Raw genomic sequence first — 25,611 nt, 5'->3', positions numbered from 1 at the left:
GAAGAATGGCCTGTATGATGTATTAGCCAAGCTGTGGTCTTAGGCAAGGTTTCATTCCTTTTGAAAAGTGCACCCGGGACCTCTCTGTGACTCTTACGCTCAGGAAGGTATTCTAATCATTTTGCCCCTCAAGATGGTTTTCTTCTCCTGCTCCGTCTTTATTTACGCAACAGTGTTGTCTGTTTGCATGTGCATTATGTTTTAGCTGCAATTAACTTAAATCCAAGCAAATGTGCATCTGCTGTTGGAGGTTTATTTAGAATTGGTCTCTGCCAAGTTGTGTTTTTCAATAGCATGAAATGCATTCAAGACGTCAGTTCTTAAATTTGACATTCTCCATTTATTACCAAAAGATTTGTAATGTGTAGAAAGGATAACACTCCAGTGCACTGTGTTCTTTCAGACAGACCTGCACAATGGGAACTGATGGGAAGGTAATACTGTAAGTCCAGATAGTATCTTTGTGTTAACTTTTAAAAGAGAAACCACATTGGATACAAATGCAAATAATAAGGGATGAAAAGCACCTGTTATTCACTTTGGATGGTCTGAACTTAGCAGCATATAAATGATGCATAATGTGTGTGTGTATATATATATATATATATATATATATATACTATATATATTTATATATCGTAGCCCAACTCAAATGCAGGGAATATCCAGTTAGCATAACACTTGATCTGACTGAGAACTGTAATACCCCTCGGATTGTAAGCACACTGTTTTAAACTTTCTCCACCATAAATTAACATTTCTTTTTTTTTTTTAAGCTTTTCACATATAATAGTCTTGTTAATGCTTATAAAAAAAAAAAAAACACCTCCGAAGATATAGCAGCAGTTCTGTTGGGATTTCAAATCCCCAATTTATACACACATCAACACAGTTGCTGAAAAGCTTGTTTGTGCAGCCAGTCATAGAAATAGAAAGGTGACGTTTAAGGCAATGTCTGGCCAATTTGTTGTGTGTGCAGACAGACACCACTAAAGCGAGTTATAGTGCATGATTTGTCGCTAACTGCTAAATGTTGTGTGAAAAAATAAGCCATGGAGAACTTATTTGATTTGGACATGAAGGGAAAACGGGTTGGAATATCCCAATGACTATCGTAAAACCCAAGGCAAAGCAGAAGTGCTGATTATCTGACATATTACAAAGTATAACAATATCACTAACTGACATTCCTAACGTCCAGTACACCCTCAATAGTGCAGTTTCAAGCATATACATCATAGTTTCCTACACAGAATTTACCTAAATCAAATTAGACCTACATATGTAGTGGCTACTCTCTGGATTGGGCCACCTTCCGAAAACTCAAGTCCACTGACCATCACAAATGTTTTACAATCTCATCGGCTGTCATATTGAAAGAAAACAAGAAATGTAATGTTCAGGATGAATATGGAATCCTCGGCCTCTTCGCCTCATGGAGTGAAGTCCTTAAACTTTCAGAAGCTCTCCTCTCAGACAGTCCCTGTTGGGGAGAAAAAGATGTGTAAGACCAGCCCAAACACAACAAACAGCATCACACCATGAACTCCAAAAGAGATCCGAGAGTCCGGCACTTTGCTACACACAATTTTCATCATTTATTCACGTTAAGACACACTTTGAGTAAATCTATAATTCATTAGCTCTGCCTTCACTAACGACAAAAATAGCCTTTTAAATAAAGCACATAATCATGTGCGTGTGGCAGTGACTAATTCAAAATACTGTATTTTTAAGTTGATCAAAAGGCCAAATGTTGTTAATATGCACATAATTTAATTCACGTTTTCCAATTAAACTAATTTTAAAATTTGAGCTACTTTGATTACCTTAAACACCGTTATGTGATGTGACAATCCAAGAGTAGTAGACAGCAGTTGAAGACTCAACAAGTCAGTTGCTAGAAAAACTACAATGCGTCTCTTGGGAAGACGCTTAAAATTAGCTGTTTTTATTTTTCTCAAATAACCTGATCAATGGTCCATCAATGGTCTGCAGCCATTACCTTGATTGACTGTCTTGCGCTTGATGCCCCCTCAAACTCTGGTTGCCCATGGGTTGCTGATGCTCCTCATCTTTTATCTCCCAGTAGTCTTGTTCTCCTGTAGTTGGTTTGTCTAAATCCATTGCAGCCTCCTTTGATTTTTTCTTTATTGGAAGCATAGGAGTTTCAGAGTCTAGACTCTGAAAAATAATTTTCCGCTCAGGGCGTAGATCGTGTTTAACTTTCTCTGATTCAAGCCCCACAAGGTTATCTGGTTGATGTGGTTGTGTGTTACCTATATCAGATATATGCTCCTCAGTCTCCACCGGTACATGCTGGTAGCTTTCGTGCCATTCTGAAGACTGGTTTTTATGGCTGGAACCACCATCACTGATCAAGTTCTCCAACGGCTTGCTGATTAGCTGCTTGCTGTTGCTCTTGTACAAACTCTCTTCTTTGTTCAACGCTATTATGTTTATCTTCATAGGGCTCACATTCGGCTCTTTAAGGTAGTCATTGTTGCTTTCCCATTGGTTCACTTCCTGTATGTATTGTCGTAATAGTGGCATGCCTTGTTTAGCCGTGTTAGTGTTATCGTTTGTGAAGGTATGTAGTGTGTTAATTAGGTTGCTATGCTCTTTCTTGTCAGTCTTGTATAATGTATTTGTAATTCCGCTGTGTTCAGAAACCCTTCCTTCGTTTTCTTTTTGCACTATGTTTTTGTGCAATCCTTCTCTATCAAAATGTGATTGCTTACAGTCTTTGTCTAAGGCAGGTAAGTGCTTGGGGTCATGTTCCTTGTAGTGGACGGCAGTAAAGTCTGTGAACTGGACCTGAGGTGCTCCCAGCAGGGTTTTTGGAGAATGTTGCTCCTGAGGAGCAGAAAGGGATGGAGAGGAGTGTTGACTTGTTTCCTCCTGAAGACATGAACTTGCTGTAGGGTTAGACTGAAGGGAGCCCTGGGGCATGTTGCTAAATGATCCCCCCACAGCAGACTGGGTGTCTGTCAAAGTACGTACGTGGTATGGTTGACCTTGGGGTGCAAGAAACTGCTTTTGTTCTGGGAATGAGTTATGGATAAAGCTTTGCATCAAAGTCACTGGTTGCTCAGGTAATACCTTGCCCTTTCCAAGGGATGGATCCATGAGAATTCCAGGCTGTGGGAAAAGGCTATGGGTAAGGGGTGGTATAAATTCTGCAGCATGTATGTTGCTGCTGCTGCTGCTACAAATGACACTAGTGTCAGCGTTGCTTTTGCTGGTGTGGTCTAAGATGTTTCCCTCCCTTTTAGTGCAAATAGTACTGTGGCTGGTGCTTTTATAAGTGCTTCCGTTGTTATATTTGCTGGTGGTGGCAAAGCTGCTGTTGCTGTTTTCTTTCGCATTACTGGATACCTTCTGTTGGCCATAAATGGAAGTTGGACTGATATTAGATTTGCTGGTGCAATTTGCGTTCCTGTCATTGATATGACAGTCAATTTTCCTGACTATGTTCGTCAGAGTCATAATGCTGCCCTCACTGTAACTGCTGTTTTGAGTCTTGGGAACGCCAGGCAAGCAGCTAACGCCAGTCTTGATGGATGAGCTGCAGCCAGTCTCACCTTTTCCAGTGTGTCCATGATTGCTAACACTGCCTCCTCTGCCTACAATGTTGCAGTTCTCAGCTGTCTGACAAGATAATTCATTTCCAGTTTCCTTAGTGATGACAGCATGATGGATTTTTACCTGCGGTGTTTGGACCACTGGCTGCTGCTGCTTAAGGGATGTGGCCTGGGTCACACTAGCCTGGCTGACTATGACCCCACCTTTCCAACCCATTACACTTCCCTTTGGTATCTGTGGTATATAGTTAGAACTCAAAGAGTTGGACTGGACAGAAACACAGTATTGGGAAATGGGGTGATGCATCTGGTTGCGTGACGTTTTCGGTGTGGCTTGGAATACAGTGTTAAACATCTTTCTACGTGTATCCTCGATCTCCTCAGGAGACCAGCTGATCCCTTGCTTCAGCCTTTGGGCTGTGAACCAGAGTTTGATCTGCTCCTCTGGGAAGCCAGAGACCACCGTCAAGTAACAGAGCTCTGCTTTGGTAGGGTAAGGGAACTTACCAAAAGACGTCTTAAGAAAACTGCTTAAATCCATGGCTGGATCATAGGTGGGGATGCTACTTAGAGGGATCATGACCTTTGGGAGATCAGTGTTCGAATCAGACGATGATGGATTAGAGTTCCACAGAGGACCACGGTTATGCATCCCTGGTATCCCAAGTGTGTTGGGGATTTTATGGACCGGAGAGGCACTAATGCCACCGATGATATGTGGTGATGTTGTTAGGAGTAAGGTCCTTACTGAAGTGCCATTGGTTACAGTTGCGGGCTTGTCACCGCTAGGCTCAGCCCGGTGTACCTCAACAGTATGGGAGACGACAATTTTTTTGTGCCCCCCTTTGGTCATTTTCATTATGGGTGTCTTGGTAATGGATATTCCGGACTCACTTAAGTCCTCTTCTGTAAACAGGGTTTGCTGCACTGTGATAGCCCCATCTCGTTTGGTAACCTGCAAGGATACTCTCTTGTGTGGTGTGTGGAGTTCAGGATGTGATTTTGCGTTATGTAAAGCGAGGCCTTCAAACTTCACAGCTGAAACCTTGCAAGGCAGGCAGTAGAAGTTTGGTTGAGCATGAAAGTCCATGTGACAGTTGTCCATATGGTGAAGAAACAGGTTCAAGTCTCTGGACTCAAAGCAGCACAGAGGGCAGCTATATGTTCCCCTTTCCCAGCATGAAGTCTTCGGTTTGGCTTTCGAGAGATCATGGAATCGTTGTGTATCCTCATCTTTTGAAGAGATACTAAGGATGCTGTCTTCGGGTATTGTGGGCAGGAGCTCAGGTAAGCATCCTAGTATGATGTCCTCCCTCATGTGCTTGCTTTTTGATGGAATCATACAGGGAACGGTGGATTTCCTCTTGCTGGCCATAGTATAGGATTGTGCAGATGAGTGAAGAGTTAGAAACAAATACTGGAATTGTATGGAGTTGAGGTGTCATCAGCCAGCCGTGATGAACCAGAAACTGGTGAAATTATCAGCTATCAGGACTTCCCATTGTAAAAGGGAGTGAAGTAACAACTCCCAGTGAACCTAAGGAGAGAAAACATGACATTTTGATATAAATCGCTGTGATACAAAAAAAAAAAAGAATGTCACCATTGGATATACATAAAAAACTTTTCTAAAATAGGGACGGTTTATTGAAATGCTCTGACCAACCACTGTTCAATGATTGTTATAATCAAACCACTAATATTAAAGTAAAAATCAGTTAAATACAGTTCACTATTAAGAGCAGAAACATTGGCGGTACTGATGCGCTGAAATAAAATCTCTTTTTTATGAGCAACTAAAACAAACAAAATGTGCTTGTAAGAAGTTTTCATTATCAGAGACCAAAATAAACAGATAGCAAGATACAATTTCTTGTTATAAATATACTCCAAAAATGTTTGTTTCCAAAAATGTGATTGTTTATATTCCTACATAGCACATCAAACCCAGTTCTCCGTGATTTCTACATGTTCTCACACACACACACCTTCTAAATCTTTTTCTTTTTGTAGCACTTCTCCACACGCTACACTTCAGTCAGTAAGGGAGCATTTCAGGATAAAGTTCATGCGTGGTTCACATTTTTCCGCCTGTTCGGTTTAAAAAAATATATATATATATATATTGTAATAATTTTTCATCTACCATATGTAGTCCACTTTACAAGTTTGAAACATAAAATATAAGATAAATTAATTAATGCGCGTAAACCTTAAAAAAAAATAATGCCACTAGCAAAAGATTTGTGAAAGAACGTGTTGTCTCCATCTTAAAAGCTGATAGCAGAGCACATAAATTAGTTCATCTTGTCAGAGCAGTTTCAATATTTCAGCTAAATACTAGCTGGTGAATAAATCTAGTCATTTAATACTTGTTTTTCCATGCATTATGCATCTGCAAAAGATTCTAATTAAACCACCCAAGACTTCTGTTTAGTGTTTAGCTCTAAATTTCCTTGACCTTCTCTTTCATCAGACTACAAAATACATTTTGAATAAAAACAATGTGGTGTCCATGTGTATATATTTTTTTCAGTATCGCCAGCTGTCTTTAAAAAAAAAAATAAAAAAATAAGGATAAAACCATTCAGAAGTAAAAACACTGCCTAAAATACACTGTGCTCTCAGACATGGCCATGACGTACTCTTTTGCAACTGACTCTTTTATTTCTCATGACGGCTGCCTTCCTGCCAGAAAAATAAATAAATAAAAATAAAACTAGGTCACCAGCATCTTATGCTGTAATCCTGGTTCCCTGCATCCATGGGCATTTACTGTATGTTCAGCCTGCTTACTTAGTCCATGATACTCGGATTTCATCAATGGATGTTAACCCCTAACATGAATCTGGGTTTTATTGAAAATGCACCAGACATCTCTGAGTAGAATCTATACAAAAAGTTGTTTAATAATATTAACATTGCTCATAAATGTGTGTATAAAAGCTTTGGTCCGAATAGAAAAATAAAGAAGCTATATTTGTAATTGAAATGTGTGCAGCAAGTCTTACATACATGAGTTTTATTTTTGTTACAAAGTTCTAGAGTTCAAGCGGAGTTAAAACCTTGTGGAGTGCATCTGAATGAATGAGAGCACCTACCATTCTCTCAGATGGTAACAAAAATCTGCTTTCCAGATTTGTCTAATATAAACCATAAAATGCTAGTTAACCACAACAGACACACTAATATCTAAATATCGCTCCACCACCCAAACTTTGAACCACTAGCCTGATTAGCACCGGACCAGCAGGAGATGGTTCAAAAATGTTAGAGAAAAAAACAGGTCACTCGTCAAAGAATGGGATGCTTTATCTGGCAACCGAGACGTGCGATTAGACACAGGACAAGAGGTTTCCAGACAGTGAGCTATTGAAAAGGGAACTCAGAAAGAGAGGCCTCGTGTTTCAGCACCGGGGTGAACCAGTCTCACACAAAACAGTCTATCCTGCTACTGTGTGCCTCAGTACTTTCGTGGCTTTAGCAGAGAAACCGGAGGCCTTTTTATCCCGGCAACCTGTGGAGTCAAGGCATGCAGTAGATTTGGTTGAAAATTAGCACAACAACGCTGACCTACATTTACGTCTTTGAGCATTCGAAACTAAAATATTACATCATGTTACGTGTTACACATTTAATAAGGCTGGCTCTGCTTGAACATTTGAGATAGTGATGCACAGTATTAAAAGCAGTGTGAGGTCAAAGGCCTGGCAATACGGGCCTTACATAATAAAACATCCTCTCTCATTATTGATTAAAGGCCGAAGCATCCCAGACTGGACGTCCTTTATTACATGGGACCACGCTGAATAAGCCTGCAAAGATATCAATAGATTCTCAGCATGAAAATCTTTCATAAGGCTGCTGAAATAAAATCTGTTTTTCTGCACAGCAACAAAATGTGCTCAGGAAGAATTTTTCATGATAAGGGGTCTAAAATAAACAGATTGTTATAAACAGTCACATTTTTTGAAGCTGCGAGTATGTTTGTATTCTTATGCCATATTGTACCCACTTCTCTTTTATTTGATCATATGCTCACGCACACACACATACTCCCACACCCTTCTAAATCCTCTTCTTTTTTGGTGCACTCCTCCACACTTCAGGCAGTGCGGGAGCATTTTAGGATAAAGTTCATCTGCGGTTCACATTTTTCCTCCTGTTCCGCTTTAACAATTATGTAAATATCTTGCATTGACTGTTAATCTGAGTGTCCACCATATGTAGTAAATTCATTGCTGCGTATATATATCCTAACATCCCTCTTTAAACTCAATGAAAAAATTGGCACCAGATAAAGTGTGCAGATTAGATCTCTCAGACTTCTCTAAATTTTCGTGAGCTTCCCTTTCATTAGGCTATAAATACATTTCGGGTAAAAATAATGTGGTGTCCATGTGTATTTTTTTTTTTCACTGGTCCCAGGCAGCTGCCTTTTAAATAAAGGAGGAAATAATTCAGGAAAAAAATAAAATGTAAAAATTTAAATAACTGAAATGTTGGCCTAAAATACACAGTGCTCCCAGACACGATCATGACGTCCTCTTTTATTTCTCTGACTGGATCTGCTTTATTACACAAGGCTGATATGAATAAGCCTATAGGGATATCGGTCGATTTTAACATGACCATCTTTCATAAGCGCTGCGTGAATGAGACTTTTGTTTAACGCCAAGAAGCCATAACAAAGGTCAGCGCACACATGCTATAATAATTATATTTCTATAAATACAAGAAAAAAGGAGGTCAGCGTATGAGGTTGTCGTGACCATTTTTCTTCATTTTACACAATGGCACTCCCATTTACGAGGGAAATATGACACTAAGCCGGAAACCATATGCAGTGCCCTCAATGCTTGCATGCCACTGAAATATTTCCTGAATGTGTGTGCCAGTACGTAAGATGGGCATGTGACTACATGCCATCATTGTACGGCGCTGTTTGCGAGCTATATCAGTGACGGCATCAAACACGTCCACATTAATTATGTAGAGACCGAAGTGCTGCTGAGGCATCCTACAGTTCACCTTCATTATAGGATGTGACTCATTAGCAAAATGCCACCAACACAGGCGTTTGTACCATCAGCTATTCCTGGACAGCCTGTGTTTATGTTTAAATCCAGTCAATGAACCTTATGCGAGTACTACAGAAAGCTGGGTGCCATCAGAAGTGCCCCCTTTGCCCCCCTTACCTCGGTGACTGCTGCACGGACTCTTGGGAGGCCAGTCTGCGCTGCCACTCATGTGTTAACATTGCCATAGCAACCCCTCTCCTTTCCCTTTCCTTGCCCACAACACACAGAGGGGACTAAATCCTCTATTCTTCACCAAAAAGCACACACTTGGGGGACATTTTTCGCAGCCCTCCAACCCAAAATAGACAAAACTCCAAATATTTTATTTGACTGTGCTATTTGTTTATGCCAATATACAAATTGGAAACAAATGAGGATCCATCCCTTTTTCCGCTCTGTAATCATGGCAGATTTTTTTTTTTTGTCTTCTTCATGAAGAGAGCACCCCAGAATTTTACAAAAGGCGCTATTTGCGTTTTTAGAATTACTTCGCCAGTCTTGCGACACAAAAATCTCCCATTAAAAGCACAGAAAAGATTTAGAAATTCGCACGAGAAAGAAAAAAAGTACTTTGCAAATAATGGAGAAATAATCATTGATGCGATGTGCTGAGTTTGATCACCGGTGCGACACACTCATTAGTTACAAAAAAGAAAGATGGCGGAGCACCATGAATTGTACTGAGTCAAGTGCCAGGTCTCTGCGAATGCCAGGCTCCTCCATACAAAACCCAGCTGGAGCAGCTGAAATACTTGTATGGCCGACACGCCGCCGTTAAGTCAAAAGTTTATCTCGAAAAGTACTTAAGGTTAATACAAGCTTTTCAGGGAGGTTTTGGGGATATACTCCTATTGTGGAGCTCATTTCTGTCTGTTACTCCATGACATTCATCCACTCTTTAGATTTATAAATTTAATAAGGTAATGTGAGATATCACAGAAGGGCATTTTTGTTATTACATGCACAGTGAGCTTTTCATTATAAATAATTTAATCATTTTGACTGCTTTTATAGCACGGATAGAGGACATAGAGTCTCCACAATTATAATTCTGCTTAGAAATCCATTTGGCATTAGGCAGACAATTCCCCTCTCTTAATTCAAGGAATATTACATAAACTGCCAGCTTTTACTGGAAATCAACATACAATAAAGTGCACACGCAAGCTTAACATTTAGTCCTTCATTTTGTGCCGTCACGCTGTTCTAATCTGACACAATAATAAAGGGCAAACTGTGCATGTATATACAAATTGCATTTTCTTTAGTCTGTAGGCACAAATACTTTGGGAAGGTCACGTTCTGAAGGCTTTACTGTCCTAATTGCTCAAATTCAGGATGAAAGGCAATATTTACTTGCCTTATTACAACACTGCAGACCAGAACACTATTCCCACTAGAGAGCAGACAGACCATCATCCGAAACACACTGCATGCAAAAGGACCAACAGAAAGCATGCATCCTGACCTTCTAACGCATTTTAGCATCTCATTCTGCCTGCTAACTTTTAAAAAGTAGCGTGCTTTAGCAGAAAGTGATGTTTACTGTAGAGAGGCTTGAGGCAGAGAGTTGAGATGAAGCACAGTGTGATTCTAAATAATGATTTATAATGTGTGGTATCAGAGCCAGGCTTATGATCTGGAGTTAAATCCGAGTCTGAGTACATTCTGTACCCATTAACATTTGATAGCGCATGCTTGTCTAGATATGCACCAGCTTTAAACTACAGGCACCCACGAAAGGTTCGGGTTCGTCATCGCAAAGATCACTTTTGGAAATCGATTATGCGCCAATATTTCCGTGCTCCTCGCCGGCGATCAATCCGAGACTCGGGTCCCATTTTGCCCTCCGTTTGAAGTAGAAATCTGACGCGTTGACGCTCCGGAGTGGACAGACTATAGTAACATCACATAGGCACGTTGTAGCGTGCGAATAATTAAATTGGAAGCAGACGAGAACATTGAGTAACAAACTGTAACAAACTGGTAAGTTAACCCTTTCGCTTCGTATTGAGGCACTAGTAACCTCCATCCGGCTAGACGTTTCTCGCGAGTTTGAGTGTGGAGCGCGGCGCAATATTTTGGCTATTACCAAAATTTTTAACTAAGCACTCCCATCTACTGTCGCCATTTTATACATAGAGGCGACTTCACGCGCCGCATATGAGTGGAATAACAAGGCACGCTTCTCTCTACTAGAACTACTTTTGAAGACTGTTCGCGTCACCTAAATAAATCGCTTTCACTTCTCTGAAAAGTCAAAGTTCCCTACCTTTTCGTCGGCTCTGTTGACTGCGAATGGAAATCCGTTATTGATACAGAAATAAATAACATTTAGGTTTCGCTCCGCTCCGGGTCTCAGGGGAACAGGAGGGGCCGAGACCTCTCCTCAGATGAACCCTGTGAACTAACGTGAACCCGTCGGGTCACCGCGATAAGGAGCATCAACTGCTTTATGGCACACTGATTATGTGCCCGGCTGACATGGGCGCTGCTGGAGTGGCGAGAAGGGAGAGAAATGTACGCCAGGCGCTCTCAAATAAGGGCACGTGATTAAAACGCGTCACCCAAACCCAAAATTCTGATCCTACCCCTCTCTGTTCTAGGACGGGCTGAGCAGACACACTGAAGGGAGTGACTCATGCGCAAATGTCTAATATAGCCAGAAATATGGAGCAGCGCTTTCGGTCAGTAGGTCGTATAAGGACGAGGGGGGAAAACAGCCATAGTAGACAACCGATCGCGAGCATGTGCCGACTACATATAGACTACTACACACGCATGTTTGAAACCACCGTACTACGAAGCGCTGCCCGCGGTGTTACAGAACAGAGTCAAATAAAATAAAACACAATAGAACCCAATAGAATCTTTATAGCCACGCGACCAAACTGGAAATTGTTGCGCAACATGTAATTCATATTAATAGAATAGAATAGAATAGAATAGAATAGAATAGAATAGAATAGAATAGAATAGAATAGGAACTCCATTGATACACAACCGTGTGTGGGGAGAATTAATGTGCAACATTGAACAGAATACACATTATCAGAATGGAACAGAATAGAATCTCATTAGCCACACAACCAAATTGAAAATTGGTGTGCAGCATGCTGTACATACTAATACTGGAATAAAATAGAATAGAATATGATCTCCAGTGCTACACAACCATGGCCAGGGGAAATTCATTTGCATCATGCAACAGAATGCAATTATTATTGGTAGGCCTATTATTATTGGGATAGAATTGAATGGATGATGTTGATGTTGTGCAACATACAATTAAATACAGATATTATTTTTATCAGTATAGTAATATGTAACCATTATCATTATCGTTACAGAATGGGTAGAGAGACTATTTTCCCACAATTAAGTTATTATTCCTGTTGTTATCTTTTGGGTAATAATCACCAGAAATATTTATACATTTTATTATTAATGATGATAAATATGCACAGCTGTGCTCAAACGCTGTGCCATTTTAACCATTAACAGTTTCAGAAACAGTGATTACTTCTTGAGAGGGTCATATAAGGCCTGCTGTTGTGCTCTCTGAATTGATAACAACCAGTCAACCAGAGTGCAACAAACACCGGCCTGTCTATTATCAACAGGTTGTGTGATACTCAGTCCTTGTAGGTGCGCATATAAAATACGTATAATGTTTCAAAGTCTTTACTTTTCTTTTCTTAGGATGTGGTGGAAGACCTGCTATAGGGGCTCCCCCCTCACACCACAGTGGCAATTACACCTTCAGATATGCAGCTTTTTCCTTTTTTTTTTTTTTTTTTTTTGACAGAGATGAATCTGATTGGATAAAGCCCGAAAACACCTACTGTCCATTATGAGACGGTTGCCATGCGATTTGGGCTTTTCCTTCATTAAGGCCTCGGCACAAATGTTTAATTTTCTGGTGTAAATGCACGATGAACATAGTTTAGCTTTATAAATATTAAACAGAGCAAACTGAGGTTAGTTGTCACTGTGACTATATTTCAGTAATAAGGTATTGAGTCAAAAGTCCAATGGCATAAACGTGTTTCTCTTGCAGTAATCTTATTTTTTAAACACCTAGTTCTAAAATTTTAAAGCAGATTTTTTTTTTAAATGAATTTTGTCCACCAAACTATAACGTTATTACCCTTTTTTTTTCTTTTGCTGTAGCTATTGAATGATCACCATATAACCAAGACACGGTCAGTAAACTGGACTATATAATTGAAAGGCTGAGAATTTAAGATATTTGTTAGAGTGGTTTGCTGTTTTATGTTATCCTTTACTTTACTGCTATTATATTGTTTGCTTGTTTCATTTTGTTTCATAATTTTTTTTACTGTTTAAATTTTGCTGAAAAACCTGGAAGACAGGCTTGAAAAAAAGTTTATAAGTTTATTTAGTAAACTGTATTTTTCAAGCAGTAATGTAAAAAACTTAATGTTAAGTCAATGCAAATAAAAAGTCTTTAAAGTTTGTGCCTGTGAATAAAATATGTGTATACAATGGTTTATTCGATTACAGAAGAGTCGAAAGGAGCTAGTGTGTTTACTAGCTTTTTTCTATTACAAATTACCGATTAAGATTAGTATGTATATTTGTATTACCAGCATTAATATTATAAATAATATATATGCAAGCACTAAAACAATCTTTTTTACCCAAGCAAGAATAGGAGTTTTGGAGGAGGGCTTTAGACATGCCGCCATAACCTTAACTGATTTTATATTGGTGTTTATATGGTGTATTATTACCTGTATTTAATGAGGCCATTTACTTTCACAACACCACCGTGAGTATTTCACATTCAGCAACACAGAGGAGAATCATACACGCCGCCTTTGTTTGCCTCCGAATTCAAACTCTCAGCCAATAGGCGCAGGGCAGATTACCCAATGGCGTTCTTACTCGGCGGACACGTGCCGCAAGATCTTGACTGGTAACAACTCACCGACCAATGGCCGTCTGGCGAAGAGCTGGGACCCTTTGAAAGTACAGGAGGCAGGTGTTAGAGAGTGTAGTATTCATCTCAGGAAACGTTAGTGTGATTAATTAACTTTTAGTTATGGCGCTTTCCCAGTGTCTTGAAGATTCGCCGGGCTGGCGGACACCGAGGACAGGCCAGGACCTAAACTTGAAAGAGCTTTACAATGAGAGACACCGACTCGCTCGAGATGCACCCGGCTGCAGCCTGCAGATCGAGGCGGGCCTGCACCTGGGGCGGGGCTGCACGTGTCGCCCCGCCCACAATGCTTCTCATTGGTTATTGGCAAAGTAATGACGTAGATCGAGGTGGGGCTATATGTGGGGCGGGGCTACACATCTCGTCCCACCTACAACTGTTCTCATTGGTTAGTGGCGTCAAGTCATTACGTCAATTCTAGCGGTTTTTCATTTACGTTCTTCTTGGTTGCATGGTGAGTACAGGCGAGCTATGTCTCTTGTCTAATTTGTTTAATAACAATTTTTAATTCTGAAGTGCCGTTTAGTGTGTTGTTAAAGGAAATGTAAAGTAGTTTCAAAATAAAATCGCATAACTTTACTCACTCAGCCATGTCACGCAAGGTGTAACGTTAAAGGTCTGCTTTTAAATAACCAGGTCTGCGTTTCCCAAAAGCATGGCATAATGCTGCCTTCACGTTCTATCGGAAATTTAATAATTCTTACTATTGAAGTTGTAATTACGAGCTCATCGCATTAATGTTTCGGAATGGGAGGGCGTTCATGTGCAATGTTTACGAGAGCACTTGAAGGCAGCATTAGAAAGTTAGTGTGTGGTTTTAGTGGGATTATGAATTTGATATAGTGTTCCCAAAATAACCTTAAAAATAAATACAGTGGCAAAACTGAACCAGCAAAAGTAATATAGGACAAGTTCATATTAACAATGGCTATACAAATTTATTGTTTTTCTGTGAATAAAATTATTAATTGTTAATTATTTAGATTTTATTATAATTATATCTAAATTATATCTAATACTGATTCTCTGTATTTCCTTCTGTTTGCAGATCCTTGTCATTGTCATCCCCACCCCTCCATCTCTCCTCTTTTTTTGTTGTTCTTCAATTTATAACCCAAAGGCTCTTTTAAGAGCCATTACCCCTTGCAAAAATGCACAAAACGGTGTTAAGCAAGGGGGAATGTGAGCAGTATTTAAAAAGCTGCACTAGTGAGTGCCCATTCTGCAGGTACTCCAGTATGCCAGAACTGATGTATTATCACATCAAAAATCACTTTCAGTGGGCAGTTCAACATCATGGTGAGTTTAACTGTCTTTTGCTTATCTCACTTTAGTTAAAGTATAATATGGTGCTGAACCAGCCAGCAATGCACTGTGCATGCTTCGGATTTAATTGCTTGTGAATTTGTAGAAGAATATTTAATTTTAAGGTTCAGGTAAACTTCATTTTCTGCATTCTGGGCATTGACCATGGGTCTTTGTTGCTGAAATCACAAAAAAATGTGCTTGCACATGGATGGTGCTGATGAAAATTCTGTCTTGCGACTGTCCACTGTCCAGAGCAAAATGCAAACAAGTGAAGGTTAAATTTAGACAATTTTCAATAAACTTATTTTCTTTTGTTTGCCCCTTCAGATTTCACCATTTTAAAGTGTAGTTTAAAATGTCGGGCAAAGTCCCACTTTCACTGCTGCTATTGTTCAGCGACTGTAATAACTCGGGCAAATTTGCTGAAGCACATTGCCACACATGCTTCACCACCAACCCAGCCTCGGTCTTCCTCGGTCCAGCAGACGCCGCCTCGGTCTTCCTCGGTCCAGCAGATGCTGCCCCAGTCCTCCTCGGTCCAGCAGACACCGCCCCAGTCCTCCTCGGTCCATCAGACGCCGCCCCGGTCCTCCTCGGTCCAGCAGACGCCGCCTCGGTCTTCCTCGGTCCAGCAGATGCTGCCCCAGTCCTCCTCGGTCCATCAGACGCAGCCCCAGTCCTCCTCGGTCCATCAGACGCAGCCCCAGTCCTCCTCGGTCCATCAGACGCCGCCCCAGTCCTCCTTGGTCCAGCAGACGACGCCCCAGTCCTCCTCGGTCCAGCAGACGCAGCCCCAGTCCTCCTCGGTCCAGCAGAAGGCACACTATGCATGGCTTGACAGTAAGTGTGTTAAAGTTTAAATTTGTGCAATGAAGTATGCATAAGGTTGGCTTTAAGTAATCTTGCTTCTTGTTTTTTCTAAAGCACTGGCATGGTTAACAATCTTAGATGTGCATATGAAAGAGTTCTGTTTTGTGTGTGTTTTTGGATACAGGTGTTGTGAACTGGGGAAAATGGAGTGAAGCATCAAAGGCTGAATTGCGGGTGCCTTTTGAAATTAAAGAGTGTAGCACATGTAAAACCTTGTTCAAATCCTGCTCAGGTTTTTACGGTAATGGGAAGCGTGGTTACCTGAGAGGATTCTACGACAGCATAGAGGACCCTGACTGCTGTTTCATGTGCCAGTAAAGTGTAAATAAAGAAGGAAGGTTTAATGATTAAAGGAAATTAAGTAAAAAAGATGTTATATACAGATGTACAAATTTCACCTTTCTTTTTTTTAGAATTAAACTGTTTCATACCTAAATAAATAACAAGGAAATAATTGTCTTGGCATGTTATTCATATATAAACAATGCTGGTATTTTTACCATAAGCTTTTCATTATCAAGTAAATCCATAAATTATTAATTTGGTTAACAATATGGTTCATTAGTTAACATGAACTAATAATGAACTGCACTTATACAGTTAACTAACATGAACAAACAATAAACTACTGTATTTTCAATAACTAATGTAAACGAAGATTAGTAAATACAATAACAATTGTATTGCTCATGGTTATAGTTCATGTTAGTTAATACATTACTGTTTAATGAACCTTATTGTAAAATGTTACCATTAATTTTAATAACATCTTAAGGCATGACACTTGCTGAGAATATTTCACTTTTATTTAAATGTTAATAACACATGTAACAGTAAAGCATATACTGAAAATAAAATAAAAAACGACCATAAATAACTTGTAAGTGGTAAATGACCTATACACATGAATAGAAATAACTTAAACTTAAGTTGTAAATAAACTATATTCGTTGACATTGCGACTGCAATGTGACAAGTCAAAAGCAGCAACGTTAATTGGATTCTTGCTTGGAAATGTATATAATGAAATGTTTTCCAAAGATTAACAAATTTGCAATGTATTGTTTAATACTATATAAATTTACCAGGTATAAGTAATTAACGGGTTCACAGGTTTGTTTTATATAATTATGTATTGCTACCAATTATGTTTCAACCGCATTTCCTGTTTACCGCGGCGTCAACGTCATTACTTTGCCACTAACCAATGAGAAGCATTATGGGCGGGGCGACACGTGCAGCCCCGCCCCAGGCGCAGCCCCGCCTCGATCTACGTCATTACTTTGCCAATAACCAATGAGAAGCATTATGGGCGGGGCGACACGTGCAGCCCCGCCCCAGGTGCAGCCCCGCCTCGATCTGCAGGCTGCAGCCGGGTGTACTTGACTCGCTCTGGAGGAGCTGGTGTCCGGCGGAGTCGAGTCCTTCATGGGATTCCTGCAGAAAGAGAGAATCCCTAACTTTCTCTCCGACGACGAGATCAGGCGCATCTCCCGCGCGGCTGTGGTGCCTAAACCACTCTCTTTGAACGGAGACGATTCTCATTTGGACCAGTCTGGCACACTGGACTGCTCATCTGTCACGTATTTCCCCGAAGTGTCAGATATTGAGCCTCCAGTTTTAGAGATGGGTTGGCCTGCGTTCACCGCGGGGTCTTTTCGTGGAGTAACACGCGCCGTCGCCCACTTCCAGCCGAGTTATGGAGAGTGCATTTATAGTTGCAAAGAAGCAGCCAGGAGGATGATCAAAAATGCAAAAGAGGTATTTCTCAGGCCAAAAAATAAATAGTTTAAAAAAATTATATATAAGTGGACACGATCATTCACTCTGCATACTGTTCTAAAGCAGCTTTACAAAACTAGGGCCTCGATGACAAGCATTAACATTTAATCATTAATATGAACACATCTATTAAGTATATTTTCTGTTATTGGTATTCATTCTCAAATTAGAAGTGTGTAATCCAATAGTGATTATTATCTTTTTAAATTTTACTATTCAATAGATACTAATACTTATTCCAATAGAGATTACTTCCTTTCAGTCAGTGACATTGCTACATTGTTACTACTGTAACATAATTTAATTTAAATTGACCAGATTTAATTCTGTGTAGATGTATGTATTAAATATTAATTTCCACGTATGTATTCCAGTTGTTGCTGGTACTTGTTTTTTCTAGTAGATGTTTCTAGTAACTAGCTATATATTCCACTTTCCTTTTTAAACAGTTATTTGTTAAGCAGTAGTGTAGCTAATAAATAGCTACTAATAAAATGGAAACTGATGTCTGTCTCTGTTGAATTAATTAATAATTAAAAAAATAAGTTGCAAAAATAGATCCAAATAATTTAGAAGTAATATTTAAATGTCATAACACCTTCATTTAGCTATTTTTTTTTATTTATTGGCATTAATTAATTTGTTTTCCGTTTTCCCAGTTGAAACTTTTAAGAGGATTAAAATTATATCAAAAACCAAGCAACAGCAATGAAAAGAATAACAATGAATTCAAGATTATGATGATTTAAAAATCTCTTATTTTAGTTGTATTTAAAAAACAACAGCCATTTGGGTTTTTTAGGTGATGATTTATTCAAAGTAGCACTCTGGATCTTGAATGTGGAATGGTAAGAATGCACAGAAGCGTCTATCACACTGAACTGTTACCTCTGAGGGTCTGAACCTGGAGGTGCCACAACAGGCTCTTCAGTCCTTCAAATGAAGGGGTTTTTGAGCTGAATGTATTGAGGTTATACCTGCAGGCACCCTGGATCTGTTCCAGCTTGCATGTACTTAAAAACCAAACGTAATAAGAAATCATCAAGGTGTGTAGCCAGAGGCTGTGAAGTCATGACATTCATACCAATGAGCTAGATTGTCGAGTTCAGTGATGCTGGAGCTCTAAGATGCTAATTCAATTCCCACCTTTTTAACCAAACAATACTCAGTTGCATAAAGAAATGTTTACTGCTGTTAATTTCTCATTAATCAGAAATTTTTATCCTTAGGTGATTGCCATTGTGACAGACTCCTTGACAGACCTGGATATCTTCCAAGACCTGCAGGAAGCTTGCACACGCCGCAGAGTTCCTGTGTATATTCTTTTAGACCAGTCTTCTGTTCCCTCATTCTTACAGATGTGTAAAAACCTTTGTGTACAGCTGGATGGACTGCTGGTATGAGTTATTCATGCTAATATTATTGTTGTTTTTATATTTAATAGATTTAGTATTTTTTTATTGCATTTTAAAAATGTGTTTCATTTTATTTATGAAGCAAATGAAAGTACGAAGCACAACAGGTTCTACCTACTACATGAGATCAGGTGCTCGGATTACTGGAAAGGTTCATGAGCGTTTCATGCTGATTGATGGAAACAGAGTGGCCACAGGTTCATATAGGTAATAAAGACCCCTTTTCCACAACATCTTAAAGGAATAAAAAGTGAAAATTGTTGTTCCAAAATTGTATGACTTTATTTATTCTGTGCAACACAAAAGTGTCTTTTTTGTCTATTCAATGAAAGTCAGTGGGGTCCAATATTGTTTTGGCTTTCAAAGTATGGACAAATTTTTTGGTTTGTTTTCTATTTTGCATGGGTGTAACCTTTCAGACAATGTAGAATAATTATATAGAAATTATGTATTTTGAATCGATTTTAACTTTGCAAATGACAGACAATCGGTGCATAATCGCTATGACTCCAGTTCTATTTATACGTTCCCTATTTATTTTGGCACATTTTTATCTACAGGTTTAACTGGACAGATGGCAAACTAAACAGCAGCAACCTTATCGAGTTATCTGGCCAGATAACCGAGAAATTCGATGAAGAGTTCCGCATCCTCTATGCCCAGTCCTTGCCACTGCCAGCGAATACAAGAGCTCCCTCTAGTGCCAGAAGCAGCAGTTTATATGACCATCTTGTCCTCAAACCACCTGGAACACCTCCCTCCTACTTGGCACGAACAACAAAGCCTCAACCAGAATGTCTGACGAGCACTCCAGCCAGACTTCATACCCCAGAGATCCAACAGATGAATAAAGACACTGAAGATCGAGACAGAAAGAGTAACCCAGTTTCTGATACTTCCACTCTAGGTGAGGACTGGATCGAGCAAGAACTCAGAGAGGAAGCTCTCACGTCGGATGACCCTCCTTGTTTGCTGGCAATTAATGTTTCTACTCAGACTCAGACAGTCGATGTAATGATATCTCCCCCTGTAACTTCCTGCAACATTTCAACACAAACCATCTGCCAAACAGCAGACGTGAGCGTGCAAACATGTGCTGACAACAGCAACCCTAAATCGAAAACCTCGTCCAGCAGCAACCAGATCAACCTCAATACTTCATCCACTTGCAACCTACAGGAGGTGGACTGTCATCCACCTGTCTGTCTTGCCCCACAAGAGATCAACCTGAGAGAATGCTTCTTCAAGATCACCAAAGAGCGACAGCACCACTACAGCTCCATTCGCTCCAAGCTCGACCACATGGTGACACTGCTTTCTCACAAGAGGGAACTAGTGGACCTCACTAACCTGACGCTGAGGCCTGGTCTGCACAGAGGACGCAAGGGTCAGCAGGAGAGCAGGCAGGTTCACAGTACACTTGACAATGTGATTATGGGGACTTGGCCCAGGTCAAGATGTCTGCAGTAACATGAACATAGGAGATAGGTGGTCAACATAGGTGGTGGTCTATGCAATGTTTTAGCACTTTTTTTTACGAATCAGAACAAAGCTTGTAGATTAATCGGAAAAGTAGTTTGAATGATGTGTATGCAATATAAAAAAAGAGAAATGTGCAAAGATACTGATTTTTTTCTGAACTTGAATTGTACCTATTGTATTTGATGGGGGAATTATTAGCAGTCTTTATATACTGTAGTTAGATAAACTAAAGTACTTTTTCTTGTCTGTGATATTTTGAAATACACTTTGTCTGTATTTGGTTGTCTGTTTCTTTCTGTGTTGTTTAAAGTTTTGGAGTTATGAAAATGACCTCCTTTGTAACACTATTACTTTTATATTCATATATTGAAAAAAAACAGTAGTCACTCATGATTATGCGTTTGATGTGCCTTGGATGATGTTAGTGAAAGGATTGAATCAAAACATTTGTACTAAATTGGAAATGTTTGGTACTTTGACTGTGCTTGAGGCAGTTGAATATTTATTTCACAAAGATAGTGAAAAATAAAAAGTGCATTGTTTTATGATTGCCTCATTTTAATAAAACTCATCATTTGATGAACAGTTTGTTGGAGATTTGTGTGGGGGTGTGGAATGTAACATTTATAAAAGCTCACTTAGCATTAAATTGAACTTAAATACAGGAATGTAATGTTTAAATATATACAGTGGGGAAATTGTTTTTGATCCCCTGCTGATTTTGTACATTTGCCCACTGACAAAGAAATAATCAGTCTGTACTTTTAATGGTAGGTTTATATGAACAGTGAGAGACTGCATAAAAAAAATACAGAAAAACGCATTTCAAAAAAGTTATAAATTGATTTGCATTTCAATGAGTCAAATAAGTATTTGACCCCTTAGCAAAACATGAATTAGTACTTGGTGGCAAAACCCTTGCTGGCAATCACAGAGGTCAGACATTTCTTGTAGTTGGCCACCAGGTTTTCACACATCTCAGGGGGGATTTTGTCCCACTCCTCTTTGCAGATCCTCTCAAAGTAATAAAGGTTTTGAGGCTGAAGTTTGGCAACTCGAACCTTCAGCTCCCTCCACAGATTTTCTATGTGATTAAGGTCTGGAGACTGGCTAGGCCACTCCAGGACCTTAATGTGCTTCTTCCTGAGCCACTCCTTTGTTGCCTTGGCCGTGTGTTTTGGGTCATTGTCCAGTGCCCTGGCCCTCACGGTACATGGCCCTGTCCATCGTCCCTTTGATGCGGTGCAGTTGTCCTGTCCCCTTAGCAGAAAAACACCCCCAAAGCATAATGTTTCCACCTCCACGTTTGACAGCGAGGATGGTGTTCTTGGGGTCATAGGCATCATTCCTCCTCCAAACACAGCAAGTTGAGTTGATGCCAAAGAGCTCAATTTTGGTCTCATCTGACACTTTCACCCAGTTCTCCTCTGAATCATTCAGATGTTCACTGGCAAACTTCAGATGGGCCTGTACATGGGCTTTCTTGAGCAGATCATTTCTTTGTCAGTGGGCAAACATACAAAATCAGCAGGGGATCAAATATATTTTTTCCCCACTGTAATCTTATATAGAGATTTTCAAAATATATACCAGCATTCAACAGTTTGGGGTTCAATACTTCAAATTAAAAATGCATCAAAGTGGACAGTAAAGATAAGATTTCTATTTCAAATATGTTTCTATTTTAAAATATTGCATTAGAAAAAAAATATTATATTTCACAATATTATCATTTTACTGTATTTTGCACTGCACAAAACACTTCTTTCAAAACCAATTAAAAATCTTTTTATACACTATAAATGTATATTTTTGAAACATAAACATTTACCCCCAGTTTCACAGACAAGGCTTAAGACTAGTCCCAGACTAAAATTGTAATTCTGAGACGTTTCAACCAAAACAAACTTGCACTGACTGATTTTAAAGCATATCAGTGCCTTTGTTTTGTCTTAAGATGCATACCAGTAATGTTTTTTCTAAGGCATGTTAATAAAAACTACTTAAATGTCCTAACTGAACTATGGCCTAATCCTTAGTCCAAGCCCTGTCAGTGAAACCGGGCCTTTATGTACAGTATAGTTACTGACTTGCAAGCTTATGTTAACAGATCGGTGAGTTCTGGGTTATGTTTTATGATTATATGTAAATGCTTCCTCAGAAAATGTGTGATCTGCTCAAGGGCTGCACTAATCATCTGGACATCTCAAAATTAAGGACTGTGTTGCAAATTGTATTTGTTTTATTAACCATTAGGGTGAATTCGGGTAAATCAGGCCATTCATCTCAGTAAAAACTGACCAAATTCCAAAACTTTAGGTAAAAAAAAAAAAAAAAAGTATATTAAAGTTAATACATAAAATGAATAAATAATGAGTAAGATTCTGAACCATATCTAGGACACTATTCAAATAATCAAATTTGTGACACAAATCATATGAAATCCTTTGTTTAAAAAAAAAAGGTCAGGTGTTCATGTTTCCACTGAATCACTGTAGGCCCACATTTTAAAACTCAACATCCTCATTTAAATCATTGTGCTGGTAATTTGTTATGAAATGATTTGTATTAAATGCATTTTCACTAGAGGTTTCGCACATACTTCAGGACCCCACTGTATTTAACTATAATTCAATGGATATTGCATAAAACTGTCTTAATACAAGAATTACTTATGCAGAATTAATTCCTTTAAAACAGCTGCCCTTATTTTAGGTCAGTATCTGTGTGTTCACAGTGTTCACAGAACAAGGAATTCTGGGAAGTCTGTCCTCATGTCACTCCAGCAATAGTTCTCTGTAAACCACAGAGGGCGCTATTATCTTGCACCTTGCAACTCACTTAATGAGACTAATGACTTGGTTAACATCGTCGAAAATATAAACATACATTTAACAGAATTTTTTTTTTTTTTTTACAGTGTTACAAAATTTCTATTTCAAATAAATGTTGTTCTTTTGAATTTTCTATTCATTCAAGAATCCTGAACAATAACTTTCCGCACTTCATACACTTCAACACAACCATTTTCAACAAATAATAATAATCAGGAGTTTCTTGAGTACCAAATCACCATATTAAAATGATTTCTTAGGGATCAAGGATCAAGGACTGGAATAATGGTCGCTGATTTTTTTTATTTTTACTATTACAGAAAAAAATAAAATGTAAAATATATAAAAATATGAAACAAGTTTTTTAAAATTCTAAATAAAATATATCACAATATTACTGTTTTAACTGTATTTTTGATCAAATTGTTTGCAGCTTTAGACTCTTCATAAAACTTTTCTTCCAAACACGTACTGACCTCAGCCTTTGAATAGTACTTTATATTTATGCTTTTCCCACACATTTAAAAAAATATAAAAAATTATAGGATCAGTGTCTTATTGATTTCTGGATCATTTTGAAGATTTATGCATACTGCCTCATTGCCTAAGTGTCAAAATACTGCCAAATGACTAAGTCGTGTGTTGTTTGCTGTAAAATCCACATGGGTTGTTTATGTGAAATTGAATTATATTTTAACAGGTAAAAGTGCCTTTTAAAAATGAATAAACATTACAAAAATATATTCAATATAAAATTCAGGCAACGAAGGCCGTAATTAACACTCAAAACAAATTACCTTTCAGATGTTGTTTACTATCTTGAATTTTTATACGTTCAAAAGCCGCCCCTGAGCTTTACTATTAATAGCTTGATTAAACAGAACAACAAGTGATTGTTGGCGGTTAATTATTTATCTTGTTTTCATGAGTGTTTTGAGCCACAGCCTCCCCCTCAGGTACAGCTCAATGACTGTCCAATGATCACAGGTTTAATCACTCCTCTTGAGTAATGAAACCTGCTTGTGGTTTTTAAAAAGCAATCGTTAAGATACAGTTCAAGTTTAATCATGTTTAATTTCTCTACCTAAACCCAAACAAGTAGGTCCAATAATTCAGTAACTTGGGGGAATGAGGGGAATCTATAAATTACACAAGCAACTATGATCTTCCATACATTAAAATGGCATTAAAAGTTCCTACTTAATTTAATGTGGTAAGAAAAATAAAGTTAATTCAAATGTAAAACAAGACAATTTTTCTTATCTTTCTACTGGCAGGTATCTTTCTCTTTTAAGCATAAACCTGCATAATTTTGATACATTTCAGGAAAACAATAGAAAACGACTTAATATCTTATGTTGATTATATCTATTTATCTGTCTATCTTTCTTTATATATATACAGGCATGGCCAAAAATATCGGCACCCTTGGTAAATATGAACAAAGAAGGCTGTGAAAATTAATCTGCTTTGTTAATCCTTTTGATCTTTTATTAAGAAAATTCACAAAAATCTAGCCTTTCATTGGATAATAAGAATTTAAAATGGGAGGGAAATATCATTATGAAATAAATGTTTTTTCTCAAATACACGTTGGACATAAATTATTGGCACCCCTAGAAATTCTTACGAGTAAAATATCTCCGAAGTATATTCCCATTCATATTCACAATTTTGAGCACTCCAGGGTGATTATGAATATGAAATTATCCAGCCATGGCTTCCTGTTTCACATAAATATAAATAGGAGGGAAAACAAAGCGCAAATTCTCTTAATCATCCATCACAATGAGAAAACCCAAAGAATATATTTCTGATGTGCAGAATTGAGCTCTGATTGAGCTTCACAAATTAGTGAAGTGGCTTTAAGAAAAGAGCTAGAGCAGTGAAAATTCCCATTTCAACCATCAGGGCAATAATTAAGAATTTCCAATCAGCATAAAATGTTACGAAACTGCCTGAAAGAGGACGTGTGTCTGGATCGTCCTAATGCACGGTGAGAAGGAGAGTTTGAGTAGCTAAAAACTCTCCAAGGGCCACAGCTGGAGAAATGCAGAAAATAGTTGAGTCTCAGGGTCAGAAAACCTAAAATAAAATTGTCAAACAGCACCTACATCACCACATGTTGTTTGGGAGGGTTTCAAGAAAAATTCTCCTCACTCATCCAAAAACAAACTCCAGCATATTCAGTTATCAGACACGACTGGAACTTCAAATGGGACTGGCTTCTATGGTCAGATGAAACAAAAAAATGAGCTTTTTAGCAGCAAACACTCAAGATGGGTTTGG

General features: G+C 38.7%; 3 protein-coding genes across 5 annotated transcripts; 2 read left to right on the top strand and 1 right to left on the bottom strand.

Annotated features, from left to right (window-relative positions):
- Positions 1-773: 773 nt before the first annotated feature.
- Positions 774-11,166, bottom strand: LOC306855172 (uncharacterized protein). 2 transcript variants are annotated; one of them, XR_013782905.1, is made up of 4 exons: positions 10,938-11,073; positions 2,006-5,121; positions 1,830-1,922; positions 843-1,483 (listed from the first exon to the last, which is right to left on the bottom strand). XR_013782905.1 is itself a non-coding variant. In XM_079393650.1 (3 exons), exons 2-3 carry the CDS (start codon positions 4,957-4,959, stop codon positions 1,450-1,452), a joined length of 2,988 nt encoding a protein of 995 aa, XP_079249776.1. In that variant the 5' UTR covers positions 4,960-5,121; positions 10,938-11,166; the 3' UTR covers positions 774-1,449. The 2 variants fall into 2 exon arrangements, 1 of the variants encoding a protein (XP_079249776.1); XM_079393650.1 differs by lacking the exon at positions 1,830-1,922 and having other exon boundaries at positions 774-1,483; positions 10,938-11,166.
- LOC306855192 (uncharacterized protein) lies at positions 10,510-16,242 on the top strand. 2 transcript variants are annotated; one of them, XM_079393681.1, is made up of 4 exons: positions 10,510-10,651; positions 14,680-14,930; positions 15,267-15,779; positions 15,934-16,242. In XM_079393681.1, the coding sequence occupies exons 2-4, from the start codon at positions 14,783-14,785 to the stop codon at positions 16,125-16,127; spliced, it is 855 nt and encodes a 284-aa protein (XP_079249807.1). In that variant the 5' UTR covers positions 10,510-10,651; positions 14,680-14,782; the 3' UTR covers positions 16,128-16,242. The 2 variants fall into 2 exon arrangements, with proteins under 2 accessions (XP_079249807.1, XP_079249806.1); XM_079393680.1 differs by lacking the exon at positions 10,510-10,651 and adding an exon at positions 13,588-14,085.
- LOC306855199 (protein FAM83D-like) lies at positions 12,475-21,075 on the top strand. The gene is made up of 5 exons (XM_079393687.1): positions 12,475-13,871; positions 17,208-17,570; positions 18,821-18,988; positions 19,089-19,213; positions 19,567-21,075. The coding sequence occupies exons 1-5, from the start codon at positions 13,734-13,736 to the stop codon at positions 20,474-20,476; spliced, it is 1,704 nt and encodes a 567-aa protein (XP_079249813.1). The 5' UTR covers positions 12,475-13,733; the 3' UTR covers positions 20,477-21,075.
- The last annotated feature ends 4,536 nt before the right edge of the window (positions 21,076-25,611 follow it).

This window comes from Barbus barbus (genome assembly GCF_936440315.1).
Source record: "Barbus barbus genome assembly, chromosome: 35".
NCBI lineage: Eukaryota > Metazoa > Chordata > Actinopteri > Cypriniformes > Cyprinidae > Barbus > Barbus barbus.
This window is presented reverse-complemented; position numbering and strand designations above follow the sequence as displayed.

Bases quoted from the DNA above. Each gene is read 5' to 3' on its own strand.
- LOC306855172 (XM_079393650.1), bottom strand. From the start codon at position 4,959: ATGGCCAGCAAGAGGAAATCCACCGTTCCCTGTATGATTCCATCAAAA. The intron at 1,484-2,005 runs GTAATGGCTGCA...TCTCCCCAACAG, and splicing joins GCGCAAGACAGTCAATCAAG to GGACTGTCTGAGAGGAGAGC.
- LOC306855199 (XM_079393687.1), top strand. From the start codon at position 13,734: ATGGCGCTTTCCCAGTGTCTTGAAGATTCGCCGGGCTGGCGGACACCG. The intron at 18,989-19,088 runs GTATGAGTTATT...TTATTTATGAAG, and splicing joins TACAGCTGGATGGACTGCTG to CAAATGAAAGTACGAAGCAC. The intron at 19,214-19,566 runs GTAATAAAGACC...TTTTATCTACAG, and splicing joins GTGGCCACAGGTTCATATAG to GTTTAACTGGACAGATGGCA.
- LOC306855192 (XM_079393681.1), top strand. From the start codon at position 14,783: ATGCACAAAACGGTGTTAAGCAAGGGGGAATGTGAGCAGTATTTAAAA. The intron at 14,931-15,266 runs GTGAGTTTAACT...TTGCCCCTTCAG, and splicing joins GTGGGCAGTTCAACATCATG to ATTTCACCATTTTAAAGTGT. The intron at 15,780-15,933 runs GTAAGTGTGTTA...TTTTGGATACAG, and splicing joins ACACTATGCATGGCTTGACA to GTGTTGTGAACTGGGGAAAA.